Here is a 22,259-nt window from a genome sequence, read left to right on the forward strand (position 1 = left end):
CCCGGAAGTCCTACTATGATAAGGCCAGTAGACTCTCAATCCATTATGAGAGGGAGAAATGATAAGGATGCAAATGTCCAAAGGTTATGATCGGATTGGTATCATGAATAATATTGGTCCATAGCTGAGAATGTACATTATAAAATCAGAAGGAGCAACTTTTAGTTGGAATTGGAAACATTTGAGACTGGTGTCTGAGCCTATAACATAACAAATAGCTTGTGAGAGAAACTCCTTATCTCAGAGTGAGTTGTCTGGTGTTCTAATTCCAGAGGAAGTTCCAGAGGACATTCCTTTTCCTGTGACGAATCCAGACGTTCCTGATATGAGTTCTGCATTGCAGATTGTCCCAGTTGATAAATCTAGTCCCAACCGTTATGTTACAAGATATGGTTGAATCTCTACCCCTGCAGCAGACATCAAGCAACTTGGACATGAACATTGTATTTTGTTTCTAATGTACATAGCAATACATGCCTAGTTCTAACATTATTTTGCTTGAAGGGCATTACATAGTAATACATGCCTAACTCTAACATTATTTTGCTTGAAGGGCAATAATTTTAAGAGGAATTATGTAGATCAATATGCATGTGTATATATGTTTAAGAAGCCATCCAAGGGCTTGCACTAGAGTATACAGTAAGTGCTGAGCACATGTAAGCTTGACTGCCATTTTGTAGTTAGCTGTTGAGATGTGGACCTGTATGTATGGAAGCTCTGTTTGTTAGTTAGTTTGATCATATTTAAAGATGTTGCTGTTCATCCTGATGTGTTTATATATATTAAAGCATCTAAACGAAACCCCAGGCCTTCCAATTATTTGGATTAGAGATGAACAAGCGACACTGTCCATCTCACCATTTTCATTCCTGAACTTAACAATGAGGGAGAAAGAATACTCTATACCTTGGATGTCCACAGACAACTCATATACTATCTTGACAGAACTAAATCTTTCAGATCTTCAGATAAGTTGTTCATTTCTTGTGAAGGTAACAAGAAGTGGCAACCTGTGTCAAAACAGACTATTTCCAAATGGTGGTCTAAGGCCATTACCTTTTATTATACTCACCATGACAAATATATTCCAGGCAGGGAACCCACTCTGCTTGAGCCTTTGCTTCATCTATGAATTTTTGGAACAGTTTGGATTCTAGAAGTATTCTAGAAGCTGCTACTTGGTCCTCTCAACACACTTCTACAAAACACTATAAGCTTGATTCCTTCCCTAGGTATACATCAGTTTTGCCAGGACCAATCTCCAGGGGCTCCTGGACCGTTCTCCTTCTACCTCCAAAATATAGTTAGCTATGTTAATCTACCCACATACCCAAGGCTACTGCAGCAGTGATCGATATGAAGAACATAGTACAGTTATGTAAGTTGAACTTATAACAGTTGATGTTCACATGCTTGCTGCTGGATTAGCTGCTCCCTCCCTCCATCTCCTTTGTTTTTGGTGTGTTTTTATGCAGGGGTGTGGACATTTATTTTTATTATTCCTAGCATTGTTCTTTCAGGGCTCAGCCTCCCACTCTCTGCTGGCAATAGAGCTCTGAAGGGCTTTGTGCCCAAATTTGTCTTTTAGTCAGCTCATGCCAAGCTGCTTGACAGTTTGAGCACATGGAAGGTGCCCTGAAACTTTGAAGGCTGGCCAGCTGTTATATCTTTAGCAGGATATAACCCATATACCAAAGGCTACTGCAGCAGTAATCATTTGCACATCTAATATTATGTTAAATTCCAATAAAAGAATACAGGGCATTAAGTAACATGCCTCTGCAGACCACCTCAAGGCATTAACCCTGTGTTCTGTCATCTACAGGCTGTTGAGGGGAGATCTATGGCTGGCTTACAAGGCATTGTCAGACCTCTCCTTGATGAACCTCCTGCAAATCAGCAAAACAAACAGCATCAGAATTACCCATTCTAAAGACTTAAACCTTGCCTGTGACATAAATAGGACCTGCTGGAGAAGCAAATATGTATCCCATGGATGACCCCTTCTCTGGAACAAGCTTCCCATCCATGTGAAGCAAAGTTCCTCCCTAATCCAATTCAAGTGACACTTTGACAATTGGATGGTGAACAGGACATTCATCCCTGATTTGGCACCTATGTTTCTAATGGACACAGGCAGCATGTAAATGTTTAATCTCCCAGGCCCCTGCTTGTAAATGTTTCATTTTCCAAGCCCCTACATACACTTATCAAGAATACCAGAACTTGTCAGAGATTTGGGATGCATGGCTAGGCTTAAAAAGGTCCTTGTGGTCATTAGCCTAGTAAACACCTATGAACCCATCATGTCACCTCATTTACACAGCTACTTGGCTACCACTGTGTTTCTGCTTCCTGTAAATAATATGTACATTGCTTCTCATTCTCCTTACTCACTGTTACCTTACAATTTTTACCTTTATCAGTTTCTGGGTCCTTGAGCTCTGTGTCTTTACTATTACTAATCTCTTGCTTTTTCCTATAAACACCTTGCTTTACCCCTAAAATTTCCAAGACTAAACCTACTGCTTACTTTGTTCTTGTTACTGCTCTGATTTCACTTTTTAGCTTGTAGCATATACACTGCAACAAGGTGTAAAATTTGTACATAGTATTTTTTTTAATGTGATTAGTTTATATTACCTTTGTGTTACATTTTTGGTTGTCATTGTTAAAATTTTCTTGCTACTGTTTGAATTTACACAGGCTAAGCCTGCAGTTGGTCATGCTGTGTCCAGTGCTCTATCCACAGTAACCAAAATAAATGAAAAGGAAAGAAAGACAGCTAACAGGAAATCATAACCTACACTAACTGTACACAATATGTATTAAATAAAATTCTTATCTCATTTTTTTGTTTTCTAGTCACTCAGAAAGATTATGCTAGGTTTACATGTAGTCTACATCTTGTGGTAACCTTTATGAATCCATGTCAATATTTAAAGCAGCAAAAATATCAGTAGGAAAACTAAAATTAGGAGGAAGAAGGTGTGTGTTATGTCTGTGTTGTCTATTCCTCAGAACAGTGTACACTTAGTGTACACTTAGTATAGGCTTTATTGAATCCAGCCTAAAGTATTGTTTTTGCAGACAAAGACAGAGAAAGAGTGAGGAAGAGTTACGACTCCAAGGGAAAAAAAGACAAGTATATGAAGTTGTGATGATGTGTGCTAGTGCCAGCATAGCCATCTGGAGTTCTATAAGGAATGATATGCCCTTTGAATATCAAATTGATTTATACAAGATGCTTGTGTTACAAATAGGTTCATAGGTTAATACTAGGCTAACTGCCCTCGTGGGCCATTTTAAGCCTAGCCAATTACCCCATGTGAGAATCAAACCCTGCACCTTGTGTCTGCAAGGTAAACACCTTAACCATTATGCCATCCTCCCACCAATGTATTAGAATGTATAGCATTTGAATATCAAACTGATTTGCACAAATGATTATGTTACAAATGTACTACACCTATTTGGCATTTGCACATCAAAATGTGTTTGTAAAGTTGCTAGTGTAAAAAAATGTAAAAAAGAAATATACAGGTGAGACTGTATGTATATATATGTTAGCGAAAAATGAGAAGCAGTTAATCTCAGTCGAGTTTCATGGCTCCAGGGCAGTGCCATAAACATTTAGATGTGTATTTTAGCTGTTTATCCTAAATTCCTGTCTCAGTTTCAAAGGAGGATACTGTGAGAACCTAGTGTCAGGTGACCAGATGAGGTCATTCTGCCAGCCATCCTGGAAATTTTAAATATTACAAAGAGAAATCTCTCAGTATTGAGTATTCTGTTTTGAGCCTGACAACAAGAAGGACCACTCAGCACATCATCTGCCTTGTTCTTTTAAGTAAGTAGTTGATAGTAATTATCATAGATTCAGTCAGGGAAAATATAGTGAAGCTTAGTTTAGATATTATTTTCTTTACTTGTCTGAGTCTATCCAGCAATGTTATTTTCAATATTTCCTGTGATTTGAACTCTGTGATTTATTGCATATATATATATATATATATATATATATATATATATATATATATATATTCAGTATTTTTTATTTGCTTTTATTCTTTATTATTAAATATATTTCAAACTTTTATTGTGGCTGATCCTTTTAGAAAGTATTTAACCTTTGAGACACCCTTTGTTAAGGGCCTTAGATTAGCTGATTGTGGAGTGTCTGGTGGCAGTGATAACTACCTCATACTGTGGGCAGAAGGGGGCACAGCAGGTAAATCTCTGTCAGCCTTTCCCAGGTGTGTGTGTGTGTGTGTGTGTGTGTGTATGAACAATCAAATCCCACAGTGTGTGTAAGTCAGCTACTTGGAGCAGGGACACGAAGCACTGGTTTCACATAGAGGGGTGCTGGAGGACTTGGCTTGGACACTCGGATGAGGACCTAAGCCTACAGCTGTACCAGTGGAGAGTCTTATTGGGGATCTGGAGGGAGACAAATATAAAGAAATCCAGACCTTGAGCTGACTATGTTCTCTATGTGCTCTTAAAGGAAATTGTACTTGGTGCTGAGAACTGCATCTGGAAATACTGAGTGTATCTATTTCTCTGAGAGTGAATATCTCTCTCCAGTGTCAATAGTGAGGATTCAGGCTCCTTGATTACTGGCACAGTGCAGGGACATCACATGTGGGTGAACAGTGGTGTGGATATTACTTGAACTTTTATAGTCTGTAAGCAGTTATCACTAAAGATGTACTATCAAGCAGCCACAAAGTAGATATTCAGAGTTTCATATCATAATAGTTTTACTTATTTACTTTTTGCTAGCTTAGTTTAGTCAGCAAAAGCAGGCAAAGATGTCAGCAGAGGACTATAGCAAGTTGACAAGAAACAAGTTAGCTGAGATGTGCCAAGCCAAAGGACTGCTGCATGCCAACCTGATAAAAGGGGAAATGACTGCAGCCTTAATCACAGCTGCAGCACACACCAGTAACCAGGAAGACAACCAGTCTGGCAGTTGGGCTGTACAACTCTCAGAAACATGACAATTCACCTTTTCCTCAGAGGACATAAAAACCCCTCTGGAGTTAGAGACCCGAACTGGAGCCCAAATGTTTAGAATTAGAATCAGCAGAGCAAATGAGGCATTTGTAGCCTGAATAATAAGAAAGACTGAAACATTTGGAAGGAGAAGAAAATGAGAGGCAGAGGCAACATGAACATGAAATGCTGACTGTTCACCGGGTTCATGGAGGTAATGAGGAAGTGAGTAACCATACCCCAGAAGCAATAAAGGTCAGTAAACTTCTTCCTCAGTACCAAGAAAGTGATATTTTTGATAGTTTTATTCATATATTTGAAAGACTATGCAAACAGAATAATGCTGACCGAGGGCTGTGGACACAGTTCCTCACCCACTTACTCCATGGTAAAGCTATAACTGTTGTTTCTAAATTGTCTGATACTGGTTGTTTAGATTATGATAAAGTTAAGCACCGTTTATTATAACATTTTCAGTTAACACCTGAGGCTTACAGAAAAAAGTTTCATGAGCATAGACGCAAGGCAGATGAAAGTGTAATTGATTATATTGCTGAACTAAGCACTTATTTTCATAGGTGGGTGAGTAGGTGTCAGTTCACCACTTTTCAAGGGCTGTCAGACCTTTTGGTGAGGGAACAAGCCCTTAGCACTTTACCTGAGGACATGAGAATCTGTTTGGCAGACAGGGAATGCAACTATGCAGATGAGCTGGGGAAAAAAGGGGACATCTACTTAGTAAGGAGGGCATCACTGCATAGGAAGAGGATGCCCAGTGCTGCACATGGATATAAGGGAACCCATGGGGGCAGCCTAAACCACCTCAACAGATTTCAGCAGTAACAGGAGAAGCCACTAGTTTAGGTGCAAGGCCAGGGCCTCGGTTCAGATGTTTTAAATGTAACCAGTGGGGCCATGTAGCAAACAGATGTCCATGGAGGTAAGGTGGGGAACAAAAGGTGGGGGAGCCACCAAGTGGGAATAATAGAATGCTAGTGGTAAGTTGTCTGGAGACAACAGGGGTACCAAACTACCACCAGAGTTTGTATGCTGTTTTGGTGGATGGAAAACAGGCCACTGCCAAGTGAGACACAGCCTCTGATATAAGCATTGTGAAGCCTGCAGTGGTTAAAGGGAAGTAGTACTTGCTTGGGAAGTCTACTCCAGTCAGAGTTTTAGGAGGGATCCCATTCCAAATGCCTTTGGCCAGGGTTCACCTTGACTGGGAGGGTGAAAAAGGAAGCAAGCAATTAGGTATGCTTGAGGATATCCCTGCAGATGTCCTCATAGGCAGTGCTTTTGATAATGCAGTACCTTGTGTGCATGCAGTGACATACAGTCAGGCCTGCAGACAGGCATGTGGGCCTGGAAGCCTGGGAGAGACCCAGAAAGACCATACTCATAAAAGCAGGACTGGTGATGTGGCTAATTCACGGAGGAAGCAACCATGTAGCAGTGAGCCTAAAGATGAACCACAGCTGCTGGTAGGTACTGATGTTCCCTTGGACAGAGTGACTTCATGGACAGAGTGACTTCACAGACAGAGGTGAGTGGTAGTACCCAGGCTGACAGTGAGGCACCACTGTCAGAAGATACCAGTCTTCTTGTGGGAGGGAAGCTGGGAAAAGTCACAAAGATAGAGTTGAGGCAGGCTCAGCTCTCAGATCCTACCCTATAAGGCTTGAGGGAGGTAGAGAGAGAGGCATCTGATTCTCAAGGAAAAGGGAAGACTCTATACTGGAACAAAGGGTTACTCTACAAAGAGTGGACCCCTGAGGGAAGGCTAGAAATGAGGTAATACAACAGTTGGTAGTACTCAGATCCTAACTGAGTTGTACAAGATACTTTTGTTACAAATGTATTAGAACTGTATGTCATTTTAATATCAAACTGATTTGCACAATTGCTTATGTTACAAATGTATTAGAACTGTATGGCATTTGAAAATCAAAAAGTGTTTGTTAAGTTGCTAGTGTAAAAAAATGTATCAGCAGTGGGTCCTGCTGGACAGTGAAGGAATATACATGTGAGACTGTATGTATATATGTTAGCAAAGGACACAGGAAGAAAAGCAGTTAATCTCAGTCCAGTTAGTTTTGGAAAATACTTTAAATTAAATTAGCTGTTAAGCCATAAACACAGCATTCCACTGTGCTGAATGGAACTGGAGTCAGTAGGTCTGGGAGAGGCCACTGTTTAACAGCCTCTGTAAAGAAGAGGGGAACTACTATAATTGTTTCATGGCTGCAGGATGCTGCTATAAACATTTATATGTGCATTGTATAGCCATCTAGGCTAAATGTATGTCTCAGCTTCAAAGGGGGATACTGTGAGAACCTAGAGTCAGGTGACCAGATGAGGTCATTCTGCCAGCCTTCTTGGTAATGTTAGATATTACGAGAAATCTCTCAGTATTGAATATTCTGTCTTGGGCCTGACAACAAGAAGGACCATTCACCACATCATCTGCCTTGCACTATTAATTAAGTAGGGAATAGTAATTCTCCTAGATTCAGTCAGGGAACTATAGTGGAGCTTAGTTTAGATATTGTTTTTCATTATTTGTCTGAGTCTGTCCATCAATGTTATTTTCAGTATCTCCTGTGATTTGAGCTCTGTGGTTTGCTGTGAATATATATTCAGTATTTTCATGTTCTTTTATTATTTATTACTAAATATATTTAAAACTTTTATTGTGGCTGGTCCTTTGAGAAAGTATTTAACCTTTGAGAGTGCTTATATTTATTTGGTAACACTGTGTGGGCCACTCCTGAAGGCTTAGCTGTCTTGGTTAACTACTACCATTTGTCTTAGTACTAATATTATACAGTGTAATTGGACACTCTTTGTTAAAGACCTTAGTGTAGCTGATTGTAGAGTGTCTAGTGGCAGTGAGAACTGCCTTGTACTCTGAGGAGGAGGGGGCACAGCAGGTAAATCTGTGCCAACCTTTCCCAGATGTGTGTATGAAAAATCAAATCTCAGTGTGTGTGTGTGTGTGTGTGTGTGTGTGTGTGTGTGTGTGTGTGTGTGTGTGTGTGTGTGTGTGTGTGTGTGTGTGTGTGAGCAACTTGGAACAGGGGCACTAAGCACTGGTTTCACAGACAGGGTGCTGGAGGACTTGGCCTGGATACTCAGATGGGGACCTAACCCTACAACTGTACCAGTGGGGAATCTTATTGGTGACCTGGAGTGAGACAGATATAAAGAAATCCAGACCCCAGGCTGACTGCAATCCCTGTGTGATCTTAAGGAAAATAGTACTTGGTGCAGACAGCTGCATCTGGAAATACTGAGTGTATCTATTTCTCTGAAAGTGAACATCCCTCTCCAGTGTCAGTGGTGAGGATTCAGGCTCCTTGACTACTGGCCCAGAGTGGGGTCATCACCAACGTAATGGACTAATAGATATCAAAATATAAGAAGGTTTAAGGATTAAATAGATGAATAAATGGCATATCATATGCAGAGGGAGAGTCAGTGAAAGTCATTCAGAGTGTAACTAAAAAGTGTAACTTATACAGCTCATGAAAACTAGATTTATACAGCAGATTAAGGTATAGATATATGGCATTGTCAGGTTTTGTGTTCTGTCCAGTGGTTAGATATAATTACTATTATCTTTAATAAGTAAGATCTACTTTATGTAACATGCTTATCATTTTTCTTATCACAAGTTGCTTTACTTAAAAATCTAATTTGAGTACCTTATTAAATCAACTTTTTCTTATGTGATAGAACTTGTCAGCAAATCACAAAATCTTGAAAATGTGAGCTTTAACTGGAATCAAATGTCATCACAGGAGTATGAACAGCAGATAAAAGAGAAAAATGACAACAAAAAATGGGACTTTATTCATATGATCCAGGTAAATATTTTATATCTATCATGCACGAATAAATGTATTTCATAAAACCATTTTGACAGTATTGCAGACTATTATCCATGTAAATACAAAACAATTTTGGGCCCTATAACTGGTGCCCTTGGTGATTCATAAACATTTTGAACTGATGGGGTAGACCACATGGTCTTCTCCATTATGCAATCATTGTACTTCATGCAAAGAATACATATGCAACTATCCATCCCCTCCTGATCATGTACATTTTAACATCTCAGCTACACTGGAGTACTAGTTGGTATCACTGAGCTAAACAAAGAGAAGGCAACTGCATGCAACAGGATTGTGCTGCACATGTCAGTACAGCAAACCTACTCCCTGCTATTATGTTGCTCAACATGCATGACTGAGTAGCATAGTACCACTATGAAAGAAAAAAAGAAAAGAAAAAGGATACACACAAACGCAAGCTTACACACAAACACACATCTGTCGCACTTCAGGAAATTCTGTGATGCAAAAAAATCTGCTTAAATACACAATTTGTCCTGCCACCCCACATGCACACAGTTATTCTGGTGAATACCCACAAATAGGGGGCCACACAGAAGTAGTACCGTAGTATGGTAATGACTTTGGCTCTGTATCTTACCTAATCACTGTGATTTCCTTATGAGTCACAGTACGACATAGTGGTAGAGCTTAGTGCATCAATGTACTTTACTGTGCTATGATGTTACACAATAGTTCATGGTATAGATGAAGAGCAAAACATTAGGCTGTTGGGTAAACTGGAGTTTTGTCACAATTAAGTCCAAAGTCCCACAGAATGTAGTTCAGAACCATGTCACAAGGATTCTTTTAACACACAGATGAAATAAAAGCAACAAGCTTTTGCCTATTACAATGCTTTTCAAGTTATTAGTACAGCACAGTAGAGCAGCAACTACTGAGATGCAGGGAGCATGGATGAAATGGGGTCACAAGTGCACCGTATACTATTATGTACAATGTGTGCAGTTAATAGATGCAAGCAGATTTTCTATACCACTGTTAGGGACCGTGATCGAGGTCTGTGACGCATGACCCAGAATGATGATGTACATTTTTGTGCACTATAGCTATGAAAACCCGGTGTGATCTGTTGTGTAGAATAAAGGTAAACAAAAAAGCAAGTAATCTCTGTGGTATCCCCAAAGTCTCAAACAACCCATTAAACAAGTATAGTGGTTCCAAAAACAAAATATATACTTGTTTAGTGGGTTGTTTGGGACTTTGGGGATACCACGGAAATTTACACTGTTTTGAATAAAGGTAAACACAATAATTTCAGATCTACATTGATAAATAATAGGAATAAATCAAAAGGTTTAAAATGGATCTTCATCTGAGAAAATTCAGTACTGTAGAATATTATAAGACAAGTTGCCCTTTTTCAAACATGAATCAATTATAAAATTCAGATACTGGCATTCAAAAGTACTTTAAGTCAGTATAGGTCATAAATAACAAAACAGTATCATCTTAAAAGCTTCAATATATATTTTGATAACAACATGGATAATTTAAAGTGTAATTTGGTATTAGTAAGCACATTCATAAGCTAAAGTTCTGGATTTACAAAATATGGTGAGAGTGATATGTTGAGAGACCCAGGCAGAAAATGACTAGCAACACTCATAACCATTAGATTAAAGGAAAACACAAAAGTGATAATTATAATTTCATATAATTGATAGACAAACTTATGACCTTCTGATTGTTGAGAAGCCTGATTTTTATAATGCCATGTTAATATTTTCTGATTTTTGTGATAGCAAATGGTTGCCTATTCCATAATCGTGGACACTGTTGTGTATTATATCTGTCTTGTCTTTTTTACTGTAGTTGGTTATTAGTCCTAGTATTATGGTCCTCAGTATCGTGTTAGCTTTCCAGTGATATATTCCAAGTATTGAGATTCAAACAAAAATAGAACGCAGCAGATTTATCCTGTAAATAATAAGAAATATGGTGTAATGACAATTTTTCTGAAGCCTTTTTGGATATTTTATCTCCTAGCAAGAAACTGTGTCTGTTCATTTTTAGGAGTTTTGCTGGAAAACTACAAAAAAACAGCATTCTGTTTAACAACTGGTTGAATTTATAAGTTTTAGAGTATTAAATATATATACATATTTTTTCTCTCAGGAGTACCACATTAACTGAGATTGAACGTAAGTTTATTATTACTACCACCACCATATGCATTTTTGTAGACTGCAACTTCAGCTTCTTTAATTAATATAATTATGTGCACCACTTTGCGGTAATCAGCATAGTTGGTTGTCAATACCCGATACCACACTTCTCACTACTATATATGAGAAGAACAGTCTTAAAGAACTTGCTCTAGTAGACACCCCTGTAGGACATCACTGGTAATACAGCTTGTGATAGACCAATAATCCCCCACCTTGACTTGTGCCCTTTTGCTTGACTAGCATTTTACTCTCTGAATCATATATGAATTGATATTAAAGGCTTTTATCCTTTTAATATTTTAGTTTTTTCCTTATATGGAATGATGTCAAATGCCTTAGCAAATCAAGATAAGGAGAATGCATTGTCAGTCCTTCAACAAGTGCTGCTTTTTATCTCTGGAAAAGTACCAGAAGACTCAAAAGGCATGATCTCAGCTTAACAAAACCACACTGTTTCATATCCAGTGGAAGTAGGTCCTTTGGGTCATATGGATAAGCTGCATTATGATGGTTTCCATAAAGGATATTGTTCATAAAAAAATGTAGACCCATCAGTCTGATATACCACTCCTTCCATTGTTGTATACCTTTCAATTCCACTGTGTGAGAATTCTGGACAAAGCTAAAAAATAATGGAGATCCAAAAGCTCAAAATCAGTTTTTAAATATCATTCTGATTCACTTAAAAATTATTAGAACAACACGATTTGCATCAATACATATTTTCTGAACAATAAGAAATATGAGACTCTAATGTCTGGCATTAGTGACTGTTACCCTACGTGATGTACCAGAAAATCAAAAATATTATGAGTGACAGGACAAAATCACACAGTTAAGGAGTATGGTTTGTAAATTAATTTACTACAATCTGCTGCCATAGAATTTTATTACATGCTGACATTTTGTTTGAAATAACTCATAAGCATTTAAATTGTCCTTGATGTGATACAAGAAAGCACCAGGAATGTTATCTCCTTTCTTGGAATTTGATTTCTTTTTATATATTTACTTGTGGAATCACTTACAACTGATCATCATCATCATCAACCCCCTTTTTCCGATTTTCTGCATAGGTTCAGGGCATCATGTCACATGTCACCATTTCATTGGTACTCTCCTACCTTCTTCAAAGGACACGTCTGCCTGTTGCAGGTCTTCCTCACAGAATCCATCCATCTTTTTGCTGGATGCAGATACTCCGTCTTGCCCTCTTCTTGTCTCTGTCAAACTTCTTCAAGAGTTTGTCTTCTGCTTTTCTGCACTTTTGCATGAATGACATTAGTATGTTCTCTGTGACCTTCTCTGCAGTTGGTGCTACTTTGGCTTCATCTCTGATGTCTTCATTTTTTCATGTGACCCAAAATGTGCAAACTATCACCTAGCTCTGGCACTTCATCTTCATCAACTCTAGCTTCCTTAACTGCTTTGTCTTCACTGATTAAGATTATGTACCATACAATAGGAATTGGGAGTTATTCAGACTAGACTCAGTGAATTAAAATGATTCTCAAGTTTTTGTTTGGAATATGTTAAGATTTACTTCTTTACAATTAAATGTTGAGTCATCTGCACATTATACCACCATGACATGATCAGAAGCTGCCTGAAAGTCATTTATGAAACTGTTGAAAAGCAAAGGCTCTAAGATTAAACATTGGGTTATCCCCATTGTAACTGGGAGAAAGGTAGAGTTTGGACTCATGCCTGACAGGTTTGTGCTTGTTAGACAGCTAGCTACTTAAACCACTGTAGAGTTCAGTTTGAGAGGTCCATGAATTTTAGTGCTTGAAGGACTATGCTGTGCGAGAGAGGGTTGAATGCTTTTGAAATATCTAAGAATAGATCAGCGAATATTTTACCATTGTTTTTTGACAGTGTTAATGAAGTCCAGAAGTACTTTTGTACTACTGAGATTGGGTCTTAAGCTGTGCTGCATAAGAGAAATGACTTCATTATCTAAGATATACTGAAGTAATTGGGTATGGACATATTTCTCAAAGATTTCTGAGAGTGGTGGAAAGATGAAGATTGTCTTCAGCTAGAGATGCAAGTTTAAAAGTGAGTATGAAATTTGATGGCAATAGCTTTGCAAGACCAGAATAAACCTAATATGGCAGTCATTTGGGGTACTTTAGAATACTTTTTGAAGTACTGTTCCTAAATAAAAATTGATCATCATGGCAATAGAAAGTGGCTCAGCAATGGGAGTCCAGCTTGAAAACCATAATTGCCAGCTGGGGTCCTGGTAAGAGAAATATGGAAAATATCTGACTGGAGAGATCCGGATAAAAGACTTATTCTGTTTTGCCATAGAAAGCCTTAATAATAAGAAACATTGAGTTGCAGAGAGGTTACTGTTGTTGTCCATTAGCACCCTTTAGACTAAGTATTTTGGCTTATCTGTTCTGAAGAAAGATTTCCTTATGAAAGAGATTTTGCATTTTAAATAGGAAAAACAGAAGGTATAATTTTAAAGACAGAACTGAGAAATACATTGTGCATCTATACTGTGCCGCTAATTAACTGAACTCTATATCTTACTGCAAGCAATCTACTTTGTTTACTTTTTCCTTCTTGGTTGCATTTTGTTGAATTTAGCCCATTTTGTGTTGTACCAATAAGTTTGTGCTCTGTGAGAATCCAGGTTTGCTCATTACTTTGAAATGTTGTTGTATATTATATGGGCTTGCCTGTGGTTCAGAACAGTTTTATAAAAGTGCTACATTGGCTTGTCTTCTATACAAGATCTTGCAGTATGATGTGTTACAAACCTGGGTGTCTCACCTCTAGGGGAAGCCTGGGGATTTCTGCTATGGTCCTTGATCATCTGACTCCTATCTCTTAAGCCATTGTCATTGACTATTTTCTGAGGTTACTTTTTCTATTGTCTACCCTCCAAGTTCTTGTGTTTGGGAAGGCTCTATTTTCGAACCAGTTTTAGTTACCATGTACATGTCCACTCATTGGATGCAGTACCTAATTTCTGGCTTAAAGTATTAAAATCTTTACATGACAATTTAGCCATGAGTAAGAAATATGCACACCGTGAACAGACACCAGCCTGGTTAACAACAGGAAAAACAATACTCCTACTTAACAGTGAATCTGCAAGCTATCCTAAAAACTATAGACCAGTAACTTGCCTTCCGATGACATGTAAGCTATACACTGGAATTGATGCCGACAGAGTTGATAAAGGGTAATAAAAGAAAGTCATATGACACAAAGGATCATTTGCTGTTAAATAAAGTCATAATGGAGAACTGTAAAAATGGGAAGACTATAAGTATGGCATGGATAGACTACAAAAAAAATGTTGACAGTATCCCATATTTATGGATAAAAGAGTGCTTAAAAATATATGACACACCCTACACTGATCAATTATATTACAGCGACCATGCAACAGTGGCAAACCACTTTACAAATAAGCCATGATAAAGGACAAATTTTTACTTCAGGATAAAAACTCAAAGTAGAATATTCTAGGGTGGCTGTCTGTCACCACTGCTCTTTTGTCTTGCCCCTAACCCATTAAGCTGTCTACTCAACAGATTATGGCATGGCTACAATTTGGCTCCCAGAAAACAACAAAGTGTAAAGTCTTATCTGCTTTCTGTAGGTGATTTAAAACTGTATAGTTCATCAGATGAGGAACTGAAAGCACAACTGCAAGTGGTTAAAACTTTTTCAGATTATGTAAGAATGTCATTTGGTCTTGACAAATGTGCAAAAGCAACCTTTAAAGCAAGAAAGCTACAGCACCAAGAACACATCAGTTTGGGACAAGAATGTGATACAAAAGAACTTGAGCAAGAAGGAGTGTATACATATTTGGGAACTGATGAAGGATCAACAATAAACCATGAGCAAATGTGAATAAAACTTTGTAAGGTATATTTTAGAAGAATAAAATTAATACTGAAAACAACACTGACATCTAGGAACAAAGTCCAAGCTATAAACCCATTTGTTCTTCCAGTTCTAACTTAGTTTTTGAGTGACTGACTGGCCACAAAAGGTTTTGGATAGGTTGGTCAGGAAAGCAAGAAGGATGCTTCATGCTCATAAAAATAATTTATAAAAATCAGTGCATACCAAAATTATGTATTCCCCATTCTGATGGAGGTATAAGCCTCCTCAAAATTGATTACATGCATAGATCTGCAATCGCGGGACTGCATACATATCTGCTGACCTCACAAGACCCAAACATAGTGAAAGTTTTAAAACATGAGGAGAATAAGTCTAAGGTGACTGCTCTGCTTAGTTTAGCAGAAGCATATCTGTGTCAAATGAGAATGGAAACCAAACCAGAAGTAAATAAAACTCAGGCAGCAACTGAATGTGCCAAAAACAAAAGAAAGAATATAAGGTAAAGGATCAGATGAAAAGGCAAGAAATGTGGAAAATGCATAAATAGTGTTGCAAGTATAGTAAACTCTTGGAACAACCTTGTGTTGATTAGGATTGAATGCAGGAATAGTTAAGGAGAGGTGAATTTAAACCAAAAGATGAAAGGTTAATACTGGCAGCCCAAGATAGTGAACTACATACACATTGGTTTACAAAGTCCATTGAACATGTGGGAGAAACAGACAAATGCAGGTTTTGTAGAACAGAATTGAAACAGTCACACAGCAGAAGGACTATATACTGAAAGGCATAATAATGTGGCAAACTGCGGCATTGGGGATTTTGCAAACATTATAATATTAAAATAGTTGAAAAACAATGGAAACATGACCCACAAAGCATCATAGAAAATGAAGCGTATATCACGTGGAATCATCCATTAACAGTTCAAAAAATAGACACAAGAAAAATAGATGTAGTCCATGAAAAGAAGAAAAAAGTAGCATTGATCAATGAAATTGCTACACCCAGTAACTACAGCATCTTATGTACAGAGAAACACAGTCATAAAATACCAGGATTTGTAGGCAGAAATGAAGGCAATGTAGAAGAAAGATAACCAGACAGTTCCAGTAGTAGTAGGAGCAATAGGTCTTATAAAAAAGAATTTACAGTCATACTTAGATATGTTCCAATATGTACTGATACATGTAACTCTGTATGAATTGCAGGAGTCATTTCTGGGCACATTGTGGGTGCTGCAAAGAGCACTTCTGGCTAACATCAAAGATTGAAACAATACTAATTTCATGAACTTTTTAATCATACTTTGACATAGGAATGGAGTTCATTCCTGTCATGGAATTAAAAACACAAAAGCCTTGGAGAAATTAAAAAAGTGAGTTAGCCTAGAGGTTTGATTTATAAAACCACACTTATTCTGGTACACTGGGCTTCTCTTCTTTCCTTGGGGACATGTGGGTAACTCTAACCCCTTTGATGAGAATACACTGAGCTTGATGCTGGTTAATGGTTTCAAATCCCTTTCCTCCAAGATTGCTACAAAGGGATTTCATGACACATCAAAGTCTATTAATACTTATGTCTTTATTACCTATATCTGTTATGGGTGTCATAGCTCAGAGTTCATGTCCATGGTGTATAATCTTGGAATGATCCTTGATGACTCAAACTGTAGCACATTATCCACATTAACCATCTCATTCCATCTGAGTAACTATCAATTATTGTGCAGCTCTTAGTTATTTCAATGTATTTTACGTGGTGTTTTCTAACACTTGACAAGTTGCCGTGGGTAAAGATCTTGGCAAAGGGGCTAATTTTAGAAATCACCTGCTACATGAGTAGCACCCCATTTTTTCATCTACTCTGACTAACCTATTCAGTAGTGTTTCTCCCTTTTTTAATTTCACTTAATGATTTGGGTTTCTAATACCATGACAACAATAGACTCCATTCCTAAGTCAGGATAAGATTAAAGAGAATGAAATTACTATTACTTCACTCCATGATGTTTGCCAAGACTGCACTTCTAAGCACCTGAAATGAACTCATAAATGCTTCTTTCTGCAGTTCTTATGGAGGTCCATGTATCAGTAGCATATCTAAGTACTTTTGAAATTTTTTTATTAGCCATGTTACTTGTACTACTATTGGAACTTTCTGAGTGATTTTATCCCATGTTGCTCTAATCTCTGCTTTTGAATCCTGGTAGTTTATGACTTTGTATATCTCAATAAATATGACACTATAATCACTATGTATAGCTATTTTAATGAGTAATGCAACTTGTGTCCTTTTTCTTGGCCTACTATATCTGTTTTTATTGCTCCTATCTTCTTAACTGTTGATATGGGATGATCCCATGTGATAAGGTCTTCATTGTTTTTGTTAATGCTTTGTGGTTCATGTTCCCAGTGCTTCTCAGCTGAATGTATATAATTGTGTTTGAACAATGCACAGTGAACAATACTGACAGATTATTGTGCCTTTCAGTATACAGATCCCCAGCCATGAGTATATTGCAACCATAAATAAAATGCGCAACTCTTTCTAGTTCTGTATTACTAGAAACCACATTTGTCTGTTTCCTTGGTATTTTTCTACAACTTTGTTAACCACTGTGAATGTAGACTAGAATCTTGGGTGACAATTACTAGCCTGTCATCTTTTAGTTTAAATTCACCTCTCCTTAGCCATTCATGAGTTGATTCTTGATCAACATGTGGTTATCCCAGGGCATACCTCTCAACTTCACAGCACAAAACATCTGGAGAAAGCCAGAAAAAATGGGGGGACAAAGGCCCAAAAATATGGACAGATTTTAAACATTACTCTTATAAACTTAGAAAGTTGATAGAATGACATATTTGGCATAATTATATAGTTTCTGAAGAAGTAGTATTTTGTGATTTCAATCCTCAATGATTTACCCAAAATCCACAAATTTTATGAGGAACAGGCCAAAAATAAGAGGCAAAAATCTGGACATTTTGCAAAAATCTGTACAGTTGAGAGGTATGTTCTAGGCATTCTCAAGACTTGCTATCATAACTGTACAACACTGAAAAATGTTTCCTGTAGATCGCTGAAGGTTAGGTATAACTCAAAAGCAAATAGATGATAAAAAAACAGTAAAACCACCTCGGACTTCTATTTATTAAAACAAATAGACAACTACAGAAAAACACTGTATGGATAAGTGCTCTCAGCCTCCAGGCCTTCATTAGATCCATATAAAACTAAAACAACACAATTTTATCTAAAAATTAGCGAATCACATGTTATTTATAAAACCAATGCCTTTTTAAAAGCCAATCTAACTGACTCAAGAATACATATTTTAATTCCAAGTCCAATTATAGTGTGCAGCCAATAACAGATCATCTGGGTAGATGCCACAATTACAGAATCGGTCTTAAAGGAATAACTCTGTTTAGACCTGGTGGATGATCAGCAGACATATCTGCTATCCATTTTATCTCCTTTATTTCCATTTTATTGTGCAAATCTCCTTTTCTTGCATCTTCATATATAATCTGCAACACCATGAACGAAAATCTATGACCATTATTTAATATGATAAGTTGAGCAAGTACATTGCTCTGATTCTCTTTCCTAGTGTCCTGTAGATGTCAAAGAATGCATTCTTTAAAGAGCTGGTGATTTTGCTGATGTAAAAACCATGACAGGAAATGCACGTAGCTACATAAATCACATACTTGCCATTGCAATCTGCATATTTGTTGAGTCAATGCTTCTCTCTCATATGTGGGTGAATGAACATATTGATGACATTAATGTAGTCACATGCCTTGCATTTACCACACGGAAAAGTACCCTTTCTTGAGGTCTTGACTTTTGGTCCTATACCATCTTTATACATAAAAGTCTCTTTAAATTCTTATGATTGTTATAACAGAAGGCCGGTGTCTCACCTACAATCTGTGTTTTACTTTGTCATCCGTAGTCAATATTGGCCAATACTTGTTTATAGTTTCACGTATTTGTTGTGTATCAGTGCTATAGGTGAGTAAACATTTCACTGGATCTTCTTTTCTTCTTGTTTGTGGACCAAAGTTGCCATTCATAATGTCCACTTTTCTAGAAAAATATGGTCATCCTTTGTCTTAGCTGGTTAATTCTTGTTGCACAGGGTTGGATATCTGAATCCTTATATCCTTTGTCATAGAAATTATGGACTTTTTTGCTGTCTCATGTATATGTGTGTTGTCATCAGTACAAAGTCTCGATGTATGGAGGAGTTGTCCCTTTACTATTTGGGGAAAAACATGTCATGGATGCATGCTGGTTCTATGTAGAAAATGGTTTCTCCAGCATTCCTTCCTATATAGGGTGGTGCCTACCCTTTTCTCATCATCCAATGTAATTTTCACATCCAGATAATTTATTTCAGTAGTCGAGCTATGAATATCAAACTTAAGAAATGTTGTTGTGGACTCTTAAGTATTTGACAAATTCAAATGAATCTTCTTCTCTTCCATTCCACACAAAATATGTCATCCACAAATCGGCCATAATATATGATTTTCTTTCTTTGTATATTCTCTCACTGAGGACATATTCCATTTCCCATTTGGCCATCATTATACTAGAGTAGCTATTGGCACATGACATGCCCATAGCCACCCCCATTTCTTCCAGTAGTAATCTCCTCCATACATAAAAATGTTATTATCCAATATGAATTGTAATAGCTCACATATATAACCAGGATATATCATGTCACCATGTTTAGCTCGTATGAAATCTCTGACAGCACCCACAGCATACTCATTAGGAATGATAACAAACAAACTACGTACATCCATAGTTACTAATCTTATAATATATTTCTCGTCATTCAAATCAACCTTAGTTATTTCAGTATATAAATTTTCTAAAAAATGTGAAATATCTCTGAGAACTGTATCAGTCTGCATCAATAGCTTCTTCAAATAATACTCCAGATAGCTGGCTATAGGTTCAGTAACACAATTCCTTCCAGATACAATCTGTCGTAGTTGTGGGTCTTGTTGATTTTTATGTATCTTTGGGAGACCATTGATTACTGGTATTTGTGGACAATCCACTTTAAAATAATTGAATAAATCCTCTGTTATTATCCTAATTTTAAATAAATCATACAATGTATCATTAACTCTTTGAATAATCTTGTTAACTTCCCACCTAGGTATTCTCAAATATGTGTGTGTACTGGCAAGCAGGTGCTCCATTTTCATCTGATAATGATTAAAATCCATGACAAGAATATCACCTCCTTTATCTGCAGATTTTATTACTATGTCCTTGTCCATCATTAGTTCATTCAAAGCTGTCATCTCGCCACTATCCAAATTGTGAAACACTTTATGTCCACACATCTGACAAAGTTCTGCTACCCCCCTTTCACACATCTTAATAAACAAGTCAACAGCTAGGTGCATTACTGGAACAAAAGTATTTGGCTTCTTAAACATATTTATATCTTCTTTATTGAGGGTGTTGCCAACCTTTTCAGGTTAACATTCCTGTCAAAGCATTTAATGTCTATACTGAGCTCACTTTAGGTTAAACCTTTATTTAACAAATGAATGTGTGTCTTTTAATGTACATTTAGATACATTAATCACTAAAGAATCAGTATCTTGCATCCTTATTAGTTGGTTATTTTCCTTCCTTTTCTCCCTCTGCTTAAAGAGCATTGTGAATGTAGCAGTTGCTGTTTGATAGGCATGGGTAGTCCCTTAAAAAACGGTATATGAGAGGCTTTATTTTGGTTCCTGTGATTGCACATGGCTGAAGGAAACCATGAAACAGTTGAAAATATCTCCCAGCAAACAGATAAAATGCAAGCAGTTTTTAGCTACAACCGCTCACTGCTGGAGTTATTAACGAATACAGCTAATCCACTTCTTAAGCTTAATCTCGAGACAGAAGTCCACAATGATTCCGATAGCTACATGGGATGTAAAACATTTGATAAGCTTGTCTTGGAAGTGGAGGACACAGCATATCATTTTAAAAAAACTCAATGCTTTCATCTTGAAGCTTGCCTTCACTACCATGTTATCCCCAGAGATGTGTGATCAAGTGCATGCTGACTAATGGGAACTCGCATCCGGAGTTACTTGCCCGTTGGCAAGTGATTAACATTGAGACCAACTTCAAATACATGGAGCTTTTGACTGAATATTTTAAACCGCTTGAAGAACAAGCTGCAGATTTTATTAAGAGAAAACAGCAAGAACTTGAGAATGCTACACTCCCTGACACTTTCTTAAGCAGATTAGAAACTCTGCAATATAACCTGAATTGCTATGATAGTAAACTAAAGGTTCTCAAAAGTTGCAAATTAGCAAGAGATTGCCAGGATCTTAAATCTGGCCAAGGACTGAACAGAAAGAAAATACTGCTGAAACGCCTGTTGATTCAACAGGAACAACTGCATTTTTTAAAGAAAAACAACAAGACTCACAACCACAATGTGAGCAGCACGGAATAATAACATCCATTGAAAACGTTATGAACATTGAATCAGGCACTGTCCCATTATCTTCTACTTCCAACCAAGACCAAATGGCTTAAATGCATCTAGAACTACATTGGAACCAATTAGAAAAGATAAAATAAATAATGCAGGGGGAATATCTCATGGAATGGGCTCGGGTACAAGAGCAAAAACGGGAGCCTCTCATATACTGTTTTTTCGGAGACTACCCATGCCTATCAAACAGCAACCTCTACATTCACATATATCATTTGATGAGCCTAAAGCAGTTTTGCTTTCTTCTTCAGCTGATTCAGTTTTGGTTGGGGCTAGTCAATCACATCAAAGCTGTCAAAGCAGGAACAGCAAGTTGATTTATAGTTTGAACGTCATTCCAAAATGCCAAGGCAGTTTTCAGTATTCTCTCTAGTGTCTTGAATTATTCTTTACTAAGAGCTATGTTCTCATTTGCTTACGTTTATCTTTTTATTTCTCACTCTTCCTCTATTCCCAGATATTTATACACACCCTCTTGTTCAAGTTCCTTCATCAAACATTTCTGTCCCAGACTGATATTTTCTTTGTGCTGAAGATTTCCTACTATAAATATCACGTTTGAACGTTTATAAATACTAAATATGAGTATTGTATCATCTAAGAATGTTTTAACCTTTGTAGCTGTATTTTATATGCTTGTCTTATGACCTTAACAATGACCTTAAGAATTTTAATCAACTACAAAAAAAGTTGATGATATGCCTTTGAACAAGGTTAATTTCTGGAAGCTAAGCTAAACCATAG

The 22,259-nt window shown here is 37.3% G+C and overlaps 2 protein-coding genes across 2 annotated transcripts in view; one reads left to right on the forward strand and one right to left on the reverse strand.

The window, feature by feature from the left end:
* Positions 1–22,259, reverse strand: part of SLC9A6 (solute carrier family 9 member A6) — a 2,005,079-nt gene that overhangs the window by 812,039 nt on the left and 1,170,781 nt on the right. The window lies entirely within an intron of this gene.
* LOC122790024 (histamine N-methyltransferase-like) overlaps positions 8,791–22,259 on the forward strand; it is a 239,435-nt gene continuing 225,966 nt past the window's right edge. The window contains exon 1 of the mRNA XM_044057567.1: positions 8,791–8,870. Within this exon, the coding sequence (XP_043913502.1) occupies positions 8,846–8,870 (25 nt within the window). The 5' untranslated portion in view covers positions 8,791–8,845. The remainder of the gene's footprint in view (positions 8,871–22,259) is intronic.

This window comes from Protopterus annectens, chromosome 15.part0 (assembly GCF_019279795.1).
Source record: "Protopterus annectens isolate FY-2018-M chromosome 15.part0, PAN1.0, whole genome shotgun sequence".
NCBI classification, from domain to species: domain Eukaryota; kingdom Metazoa; phylum Chordata; order Ceratodontiformes; family Protopteridae; genus Protopterus; species Protopterus annectens.